Consider the following 11,820-nt stretch of genomic DNA (forward strand, 5'->3'; position numbering starts at 1 on the left):
GAGGACCCTCCCCGGCTTTCCGCAGGGGAACGAAGGCGTCTGCGCTGCGCTATTGCACGGCCCGGTGCTCCGGGAAGGGGGGCTGGGGAGGTGGCCGCAGACCAGGCTCAGGGAGGCTTTCCCGAGGAGACCGGGGAAACCGCAGGCACCGTCGGGGAACTGGCACCTGCCCGCACCCATCTCCCTCCCCAAAGGAAAGGTCTGGGAACCCGGACTCGAGCCGAGACGCTCCCAGGGGGTCGATCTCCTTGCACGAGGACCGTCGCTGAAGCGCAGGGCTAGGGTATTCCGTGTCGTGCCGCCCCGTCCCCCCTTTACCGTTTTCCCCGTTAAAAACAAAACTTGTCGTTGAGGTGTAATCTTAAAAGCACACCATGACCCCTGTAGCGGGTCTGCAGCAAAGTAAGGCGCCTCAAAGTGCTCGGGCAGTTCCGGGGCTGGGGAGAGAAGGAAGAGGGTCTGGGGTGAAGGGATGGAAACCCGGCGTTTCCCAAAGGGTTCCCGACGCCACCTGCTGTTCTTTCTCCTCGAGCCTAACGGGGACTGTCGCTTGCATTTACAGCACCCAAGGTCTGCGATGCCTGCAAAAACAAAAATGAAGATGATAATGACATCGTGGAAAACCTCTGCAAAAATGACTTTGGTAAGTGGAAGCAGAGCTCTTCTCTGTTGAAACTTGAGAGTCGAGGATCAGGTACAACTCCCAGTGGAATCAGTGAGAGATGTGCCTGGATAAAGGCAGGGCTTTTTCTGTTGGGTCATGAAACTCAAATTTTCACCTTGGAATAAAAAGTAGCCCTTTTTATAGTTCTTTTCTCTTTACTGTTTGAAGTAGTGCTGGTTTATGTGGAAGTTACTGGCAAGCCTAATAGAAAATAAAGTGAAAAAAGAATCTTTCATGCAGACTATTGCCTGGAGAGAGGTAGAGCAATGCTTCATTTAGACGTTTGAGACAGAGCCACATGGCCCATGATTTCTCACGTGTCATAAGAAAGACTCTCACCACAGATTAGGAATGAAGCTTTATATATCATTTGACAGAGAAAGTAACGCACAGGCAATTGGGGATATTAACTTAATGGGAAGATCTGGGGTTAGAGGAGGACAAGAAAGCCCCTTCAACACAGACAACTGAAGGGCACATTATCCACACATTAGCATTTCAAGAGTAAAAGGGAATAAGGAGGGGAATCCTTTTACAATAGGTCAATGTTTATACCTGCAAACAGATTTCTAGTATAAGTATCTGTAACAATTCAAAAGTCTTTCTTAAAAAGAAAAAAACACCAAAAACCTGAAACCATGAATGCGGGACATAATTGCTAAAATAACCAATAGCTTTGGACTGGCAAATTGCACTCAGATAAATCCTCCTAAAGCTAAACATGCCCCACAGATTCTTACAGAGCCCTGTATCCCCCTCCTAGTTATTTTACCAAATCGAATGCAGCTGTTGGACCAATTTACCCTCCATGGGATCTATTCTTTAAAAAAAACAATGCATGTGAAATATCATTTCCTTACAGGTTTGCCTAAAATCCTCTCCAGCCTAATAAATTAAGTGTAGAAGTTTTGAGCTGCAGCAGAGATCAGGTTTCAGATTAGGGCTAGGTACTTGCCTCTCCACCTCCCCTTCAACTGCTACTTTGAGGAAGGCTGTCCTCTCCCAGCAAAAAAAAAAAAAAAAAAAAAGGAGCTCCGCTTAAGGTAGCAAACCTGCTCTCTCTCTGTTTGCAAACAGGAGACAGTCTGCAGAAAATATTAATTTAGAAAGCAAGGGAAAAGAGGGGGAGGGGGAAGAGGAGAAAAGGAATCAAAAACCCCTCAACCCTAAGGTTGATTCAAACTGAAATGACTTGCATGCCCTTTGTGGCTTTAGAAATGGAGCCACCTGCTGCCTCTTCTGTCAGCCCTGACAGTTTAATTAGCAATAGAGCACCTCCCTCCCCAGGTCCTCTTTATGTGCACTAATGGGAAAAAAACCTCTCAATCTCTCTCCCTCTCCCCACTTCCCCCTCCCCTCGCTCTATTAGCCTTGAAGATAAAAGTGAAGGAGATTGCCTACATCAATGGGGATACCAAGATCACCCCCGAAACAAAGAGCAAAACCATCTACAAGCTGAATGGTCTGACAGAAAGGGATCTGAGGAAGATAGTGCTCTGGCTTAAAGGTGGCCTTCAGTGTACCTGTGATGAGATGAACGACATCAATGTCCCCTACTTGGTGATGGGGCAGAAGCAAGCTGGGGAACTAGTGATCACCTCGCTGAAGCGGTGGCAGAAAGGGCAACGGGCTTTCAAGCGGTTCTCCCGCAGCATCCGCAAACTGCAGTGTTAGTGGCCTCTCTGGCTGTCTCCAGCAGCTGCCTCTGTCCCAAGCTCTCTGGGTCTACCGCACCTTCCTGCCTTGGCCCCTCTGAACCTTGAGATGCCGTGGGCACGAGACATGGTGACCGCTTTCCAAGAGGGGAGGAACTCCTCCATTTTTGTACATAGGTTAAAATGGAATTAAAAAAAATCATGTCTATTTTTGGGAAGCATTAAAGTATCTCGCTTAAAGCTTGGGGTTTTTATGGTTGCAAACATGACTTTGGTCTGAGGTTTTTCCCTCTTCATTTTGCTAATGCTGGCTCATTTATATTGCTGCTTCTCTGTATACATGCATGTTTGTTGTGCAAAAGTAGGAGATGCAGAGAAAGACAGCCACATGTGCTACTGGCCTGTAACAGTGGGTATGACTCTTTCACTGGGGTGAAATAGCTTGCTGCCTATATTAACAGTATAAAGATCACACTACGACTCTTGCATGTGATACATAGGCACCAGTAAGAGCATATTAACCATTCTCACATTTTCTTTTCTGCAAGTCTGAACCTTTCTCTCTGAGAAAAAAAAATGAACAAGTTTTGAAGTTGGTTGATCTGAATGCAACTTTATCATCATTATTATTATTATTATTTTGCAAATTAAACCATCTGTAGCCTAACTGTAATATACCTAGTGGTTAACCTGAAAGAGTTGTAAAATATTGCTTTAATTAACCTTGTAAATACTCCAGATAAATGTTATATTCTTGTATATAAACTTTACATCATAGTTTACCCATTGTCTCTATCTATATTCACTTCGATCCATTTTGGGAGAACTGGGAGAAAGCTGTCCAACTGGGCTTCATCATGGCAAAGCAAAATTTGGCCTTCTACTCCAAGTGGCCAGTAGCAAACCACGAGGAAGCCTCTAGTGCTGAAATTAAAAAAACATAGTGGACCTCATGTCCCCGAAGATGACCCCAGGAGACACAGGACTGAGGTTCAGTCAACTCATTTTAATATGTGTCTGTTGAGCTCTTTGAGAAGAGGCTTCTTTTCTGTGGCTCCTTTGTTTAACCGCCTGCATTATCATCTCGTTTCCTCAGAGGACTCTGCTGATGTGGAATTGCAATGAGACCACTTTTTAAAAAATCAAAGCCATTTAACCATTTGTTGAAAAAGACATATTAAAGAGTGCAAGAGCAGACAGAAAAATGTCATTTGCAATTTGCTATTCAGAATAATGGTAAAGCAAGGCATTTTTTGTGTGTATGTACATTCACTAATTTTGCTGAGAAAGAAAATAAAACCTACCTAATAGTGTAACTAAATGAATGTTTTTCAGCATTTTTCTTACAAATGTTTTCTGATGAAGAGTATTACCTGCTAGAATTTTATTGTATTTATCCTGATAAATAATCTTGCTTTCCAGTGCTGTTACACATAGAAAATTCTTAGCTTCACTGAGAGGATGAGCAGTCCCATATTCCCAAGGACAACATTTTATGTTAACTTGTCACAGGCAGAATACAAATTCAACAGTAGGTATTTCTTTACAGTTAAAAAAACATATTATTTTCTTTTATTTTGTGGGTTTTTTCAACATCAGGATTAAAATACAAAATCTAAAGATCAAACATGGTACATTATTTTAGAAAAATTGTTTGCCCTCTCTCACAGTTTTAATGCACTCACTACACCTGGTACAAACACTGGTAGGATGTTGACCAAGCAAGAAAAGAGCAATCCTCACAAATGTCCTCAAAAGTATAACAATTTAAAAAACAACCAGAAGTAACAAACCACCAAACAAAAAGCCCAGGTATCTGTATTTGAAGGCTCATACATTGCTGAAGTGTCATTAAAACTTTTCTTCTGAATGAACCTGACTTACCAGGAAACAGATTTGATTCTTTTCATGCTTGGTGTAATTATTTTAATATCAGCACTATGTCCATCAACTTACAGAGCCATTAGCCTTCAGGTGTCTTATTGTGCTACCCATCCCAATCAGCATATAATGTAACACCTGCACCTGAACAGCTTTGGTTTTAGAGGGAACAGGCTCACATAAAGAGGAACTGGCTGAAGATGAACCTGCAGAAAATGAACATGTGCACCTAGTGGAGGAGAGCACTTTGAAGAGACAGCTGTTGCAATCCAGTCTCTGGAGACCAAAAATGAACAGCTCAGGACTGCTCCAAACAGTCTGCCTTGCAGATAATAAGTTCTCCTACAGCAACTATAAAATTACCTTAATTGGGCTGTCCTAGAAGGCAGCAGTACTGATGCTGATGAGGACAGACAGGTCACAGGTTACTCATTCTGCGGTCATGTTAAGGCCAAGACTATATAACAGATTTTTACCAAATCACTTAAATGTATGAATGGTTACCTATGACCAAGACTTCCCTGTCTTAAAAAAAGCCAAACCACATTTCACTTCCTCCATCACAAAATAAACACTGTTACACGAAGAAAAACCTCTTTCTGTCAGGACAAATTCAGGAGAGGAGAATAAATTAGACTGGCAAACATTCAGTTTTACTAGTATAATCAGCATCCTGGATTAAAAGCATCCTGCCATACAGCACACCCGTGCAGATAAAGCATTCTGCATGTGGCCCTTGACTAAATCCCTGGAACTATCCACCCTCAGGGTGAATTAACAGGAGTAGGATTACCTTTCAGATAAACAGGATTTAGGCAAATGTGAAGAGTAATGGGATTCACCTTTTCCCATAGTTCCATTACCTTGTTCTAACAGTATTGTATTAAAGCATGGGTCATATCTACCTCACCAAGGGGAGCAGTGCCAGTGTTTGTTAAACTGTTTCTAAAGGTGTAAAAAGCAGGCATTGCAAACTATTCAACTGAAAATTAGGATTTAAAAGTCACAACCTGAGTCATCTCTCAGATACTGGCAAAGACTTAAACACATACATTTTTACTCATACTCTTACTTGCTCAAAAATAACTGAAAATCTTTGACCATGCCAGGCAAATACTGAACCAAACATGTAACAAAAAATTATTGAAGCTGTTATTTCTCATACTTGTCACATATACTTCAGAGTAACCTTATTACCTAGTATTGGTATGGTTCACTCCTAGCAGAATGTTTTTTTGCAATTGATGAAAAAAGGCAACCCACTGTTGCATTTTTCAGACACTTCTTGTCTTTTTCTAATTAAAACAACATTGTTAGGCAGCCAATTATGTAGTTCCCATTGTATTTGCTTTCATAAAAGCTATAAAAGCAGCTGACTACAATGGATTAGTTTAAGAACAATAATAATGACACTTGACATTTATACAGAAGTTTCCATTTAAGTTTCTCAGACTGCCTTCACAAAAATAAGCATTAATATCCTTCTTTTGCAGATCAGGAAAATGAGGCACAGTGAAGAGAAATAACCCATTCAAAACCACACAGCAAGTCCTTTACAGTCAAGAAAAACAGTATCTTTCTTTGTCTCCAAGTTTTATGCTCTAATCACTAGCCCATAGCAATCAGAATGATGTATAATCAAGGCAGCATTTAGATTATAATCTGAAGGCATAACAGCAACCAAGGCTGTCTCCAACCTCTTCACCCCAAATGTGCACAAAAATGCTCAAATTCAAATTTAAAACCCATCAGCAATATGCCTCATAGTCTTTTCCTTTCTTTCTTATTTATCAATCTCTTTATCCTTTAATTACTTCTTAATCCTCTGTTTCTCCCTCACTTCTCATTCACTTCAGACACCCACAGAGAAGCCATTCAACCTCTCTCTTCCCTCTCACACAGACACTTTTGCCCTCAGTATGGTTTATTAAAGAACTTATGCAGCATAACTGCACCTAAGGCACAAAAATCCTAATTCCATTTTAATATATAAAAAGATCCATGGTGGAAATTCAGCAAGAGGCATTTAAATTTAATTAATGATTTTCTGTGAGGACAGGAGAGTGGTTATATGCCACAGGGAGCATCACAGGCACATGCTGGTTGCCTCAGGCCACTTTTGCTATTCTGCAGCAGGAGAATATAAAGTTATTTAAGGAATATGTGAGCAAGCATGAAGAACATACAGATAAAGCACACCTTTCCTTGCATGGCCAGGTCTCCCACACATCTCAGCCCTGTTGTTATAACCCTGTGTTCTCCAATCTGGGGCCATAGTGCACCTCTTTCAACCCTCTTCCAGACACCTCACTACTTCTCTTCAGCCATCAAGGTCATCAACCAAGAGCAGAGCCACCAGGACTCAAGAATGGACCACCTCATTGAACCCAGATGCCTGCAGTGGCATGAGCAACCCCCATGCAGCCAGCAGTGTAGCTAATTTTTTGCTGCTTTGGTAGCCCACTGCCATCCTCACCAAACCTACCAGCTCTGTGAACCTTTGCAATGTGGTCACAGTTGGCAATGCCAGAGGAAGGGTGATGGATTGATTGCTACCAGAGCAGTGGGCAGCCTTCCTTAGGTCAGGCAGCCCAGGCTTTTGTTATTGGAGCCAGAAGTTCTTATTTCTAGGCTTCAGAGACCTGCCTATATGATTTATCTAGAAGTTACTTTCTTATCAGGAGATATAGTTTCAGTACAGCCTGACTGTCTGGTGAAACAACCACAGGAATGGATCTTGTTTGCCTCTGTGCAAAGAGGAGAGTGCAAGATATTCACATCACAGGAATCCAAGACCCCGAGCTGTCTTACAAACATAAATTAGCTCACACTATATCCCACTGGGGTGAATTTAGTAGAGTAACATTTTCCAAATGCATCAACCACCTTCAGGGTGAACCATGGGCTCCTAAATCACCTAGATGCCTTGGAAAATATTAGCCACTATCCCCCACTGGAGTCAAAGCCAGTTGGCTGAGGTCAGCCAGCAAGCCTGTCACCCAGCCAGGAGGAACACCTCAGCAATCAGCCAGCCAGCCCATCGCTCTCACGACTGATCAAAATAACCAACCAACACAGAAAGCTGCACTCTGAAGCAGCTGATGGAGCAAACTTCAAAACGAATTACTGCACACACAGAGAAGCTGTCTGGCCAGAAAAACCAGCACAAGGTAGGTATTCTCAGTGTCATATAGGACACACACAAGAAAGATCATATATGCCTTCTAAGATCCACAATAAGGCAATACTATAAACACAGCTCTTTCAAAACCCAAGTGTTGTAGATCATCCTTTTCGAGTCATTTTCAGTCCATAAAAGTGATGCTAAAATCATTGAGAGTTTTGTGTTTGAATAAAACAGGTTGCTGTTAGAGGCACAGCCAAAACTAGCAGCAACTGGCAGATTTAGGACTGATCTGAAAGGGTAGCAGAAATGCTAATTTAAGCGCAATTTCAGCTTTCCAGATCATTGTTTTCAAGACTTAACCCTGACAGTCTTCATTAGACATTAAACTTTCCATATGGAGCCACTAGGGAAGGACAATTTAAGAGTTCTCCATTGATACCTGCTTTTATCAGGCAAGAGATAGCTAATCCTTCCCTGGCAATTTCCCTGCATTGTTATTTAGCTTCAAATCCCTAACATCATCTAATTGCCTTTTTTGTTATGTGAATCTCCAGCTAAGCACCATAGTGAACCCTGGCTGGTTACACAGTGAGACAGGTGTTTTAGTGGTTGCAGGGCTCACATCATTAGGCCCACACAGTGCTATTAATCATTTCAGTTTACTCTGAGACACAAACCTGAATTAAGTCCGTCCACTTTGCTAAGAAAACAATAGCTTAATTGTAACAGGTAAGGCAAAAGCGTTTTGAGAGTTAAAGTTTCAGAAACTAGAATAACTCCCCCCAAAAAAGAATGAGGCAAGACAAGAAAATACACTGTAATTTAAGAATTAGGAGGTTTAATAATTTTTTTCAACAAGGGAACGATATTAATTTGAAGATAATCTATTAGCCTCACACAGCTTCTTTCCTTCAGATGCTGGATTGTTCAATAGGGGAAAAATTGTTTCATTTACATTCTGTGAGCTATAGCACTGCAATTATTCAAGTGATATGAATGGTGGGTTGCTTGTTTTGTTTGGTTATTTTTCAAAAAATGAGGATTTTTAAATAAAGCGTGGATTTTCAAAAGCATCTACACAATTAAAGCATAAATTCAAAGATTTCATAAGTGTTCTTAGGTTTTCATTTTTTAAGTAACTTACACAACAGAAGGAGAAAAAAATGTTTTAAACAAGGTAAGAAGGCACATTTAAAATCCTGTTAGATGCTTACAAATGCTTATCTGTTGCTTGAGGTACACACACACATTTAAAAATCTGGCTGCAAGACATATCCTTAGAGAGTTTAATTTACTTGCATGCAGAGATTTTGGAAATGGGACCCAGACTGTTGAAAATATTAGCAAATAGTAGTATCATAATCTATCCCACACATGTGGAATGATAAATTTGTCTTTATCCTTTTTATTTCATCATTTGACTAGAATATGAGACTTACTGGGAGACCTGAAATAAGACATCCTGGCTTCCCCACAGAAACAGACTTTGTAAATTCACAAGGTACCTCTGGAATTCTAAAGCTAGCTCTACCTTCACCAGACAACAAGGCATGGAAATCAGTCCCCCAATCCAGAACTAAGGTTCAGAAATCTTGCTAGAAAGATTAGCATCCTTCTCAACTTTGTACTGCTACCTCAGGTAGATAAACAAGGAAAGATTTGTATAAAATACTTCTTTCTACAACATAATACAGCAGGAGACTATGTTAACTGTTAAGACTTGTCTTGCAACTGCTGCAACTAACTAGTACATTACAAGGAGTAATATAAAAGTCAGCAATATAGTTATAGTTCATAAACGGTATATTATTTAATTAAATTTCTCAAAATGGATGGAAGAGACCCTGCATTTTCTCCCATATGCATTTCAAAAGGATCACTGGAGACATACAGAACATGATTACAATATAGCACATCTATAGTAGTAGAGTGCCACAACCTAGCTTAGGGTGAAGTTCATCTAGCAATAGCTACACTTCTTGTATGTATATTGTACCTAAATGTGAGCTGTTCCACAGAGGCTTCATTTTCCATACCCCACTGCCACCTGTGCTCTCCCACCATCTTCCTCAACCACACAAGGCAGACAGTATGTTGGCTCAGATCTTTTGCTCCACCCCAAAAGAGCCCTGAATGAAAACAACCAGATACAATGAGTGGTTTGTGGTGAGTTCAGTAGCTGAGAAGAAGACCTACCTAGTCCCATGGCTGCACAGGGACCAGTGATGCAGGTAGGTTACATAAAGTGCAACCTAAAAACAGACCCTCAGCCCAGATATTTGCGAAGAAACAAGTGCGTTACAGCAGGCTCTGTCTCAATTTCTTGCTATGGCTTGCCCAGCATCCAGGTAAGTTGGTGAGGGCAGTTAAAGAGTTTGCAGTATTAACTTCATCTTGGAATAGCCTGTCCCTGCAGCACATGAAAGGGTCCCCCAAGGACCTACCCTTCATGGCAAGGACCAAGGGCTGGGGTGCTGTCCCAGTCCTTTGAACTCCCACAAGGCAGGAGAGCAGCAGGCTGGATTCCTTCAGATAGCTGTCTAATGATTATCTGTGGGGCAGGGCTCAGGACACTTGAGTCTTGGACATGAAAAACACACCTTTTCAGTCTTAGAGTAATCTTGACAAGACTGAGCACCCCAAGGCCCAGGCTTGCTGCGTTTGCCAGCTGGGCTCTCCTCCTGCTTGTCTGTCTCCCACACTCATTCTAACTTTGATCCTCTCGATGAGAAAAAGGATCTAGAAGAGCTTGTGGAAAACTTTACACACAGCAGTACTCAAAAAAAGAGATAAGAAGAAGATGATGCTGAATACTGTAATGGCATTATCTGTTTCAGTAGAAGATTCCCATCTGGCTGTTGTATTCCATTTCTGACATACTGCTGAAAGGATGGTGCAGAAACAGAGGTTTAAAAAAATTTTAAAAATAAGGCAAATTTGCCAGGGAATTTGGTACCAACACACATTCTAGGTGTACTTAATGATCTGTGAAATGATGGCCTAGAGCTGGTTTCAGGGAAATAAGCAGTAAAATTCCATGTGCATTAATAGAAGCAGAGGTAATCCAGTATTGACTACTTTCGAGAGTCTGACTGTTCAACAGCAAGAGTACTTTTTCTTCTAATTGTCATGCTATGTATAGATCAAGGACACCAAGGATTCAGAAGAGCCACTCCTGCTCAAACTGATTAGAAGAAAAGCATTTTGAATAGATTTAATGGTGGTCAGGATGAAGTCATTCTCATGGTGTAGAGTCAGGCAACTGGCTGAGTACAAAGTTGCCTGAGGTTCAGTGAAGTCAGCCTGGTTGACATGTGGAGCAGATGCTGAAAGCCTGACAGCTGGAAATGTTGGAAGCACTTGTCATCAAGAGGTGGCAGGAAGCTTATGTCAGCTGGAAAAGAGCCTGGATGGTTGTTGCTAGGGCAGCAGAGAGGGTTTTGACAGATAAAACTGTTGGTGAGCAATGACTAGAGATAAGAGTGCAGATCCCTGGGAAGGCAGAGGAGGGCTGGTTCTTCAAGTTTGTCTTTAGTGATAGGGATACAACAGGTCACAGCAAACCCCCAATCTGGGGCAAAGGTTTGCATAGTGCTCAAGTCATCTGCCACTAGCTTAACCCCAGAAGGGAATTGTTAGTTTGACATTTCATGCTCATTCTCAGTGTTATGGTATAAATGCTGCAGCTAGCAGGGAGGCTGCAGATGGGGAAGAAAGCAAGGGGTGTGAGGAAGAAAATATTAGTCTTTGGGAAGAGTTAGATTTGTTAGACTTGACCTTGAGAACCTGAATGACCAGAGATTGGATACACTTACGTCTGTGCCTGGCAAAGCGCTGCCTTCCTGTATTTTACTTTACTCTGCAGACATTCAGAGTAAAGCAACAAAGACAGCAGATGTGTCCTTGAGTAAATCTTACTTGGTCCTACAAAAAATAGAGAGGAAAAAAGCCCCAAAACTTCTTTGTTGAGATAGCTAAAATATAAATATGTTAAAGAACAGGAAGAAAACCTGATAACTATGCAAAATGTCTTTAGAAAAACTGAAAAATAAGACCTTGTTAGTTGCTGGTTTTAGTCCTGATCCAGTAAAAAACTATAAAACAACAAAAAATAGAAAGTGTTTTGCAATTTTTTTAAAACAAGTGTCCCCAAATGTACAATATTGCTCAGAGATTTTCCAGAGCAAAAGCCTATTCAAAATGCATTACAAAAGTTACAGTATTGACAGCCAGTTCAAATAAATGGAAAAGCCAAGGTCTTTGTCAATTTTCACACCATAAGAAGTTTCTTTAATCAAGTACAGCTGGCTGAACATTTTTTTCATTATATGGTTTATTGGTTTGGATGACTCAAATAAATTGGGAAAATTAACCTAGTGCTGTTTCTGTTTCGCTTCCAAGGTTGGCAGTGGACATTTCTGAAATTAAATATTCCAATTTTGGTTACAGACTTGCACAGTCACTGTCATTATCTATACTCACTCATGCACACT

General features: G+C 41.1%; 1 protein-coding gene across 1 annotated transcript; it reads left to right on the forward strand.

Annotated features, from left to right (window-relative positions):
- Positions 1-562: 562 nt before the first annotated feature.
- LOC103810701 (secreted frizzled-related protein 2) lies at positions 563-2,556 on the forward strand (the record flags this gene model as incomplete). The annotated part of the gene is made up of 2 exons (XM_009083616.1): positions 563-643; positions 2,034-2,556. Coding segments are annotated over 2 exons (386 nt in total), but the record flags the coding sequence as incomplete, so codon positions are not given.
- Positions 2,557-11,820: the final 9,264 nt, after the last annotated feature.

The sequence above is a fragment of the Acanthisitta chloris genome, unplaced genomic scaffold, assembly GCF_000695815.1.
Source record: "Acanthisitta chloris isolate BGI_N310 unplaced genomic scaffold, ASM69581v1 scaffold23001, whole genome shotgun sequence".
NCBI lineage: Eukaryota > Metazoa > Chordata > Aves > Passeriformes > Acanthisittidae > Acanthisitta > Acanthisitta chloris.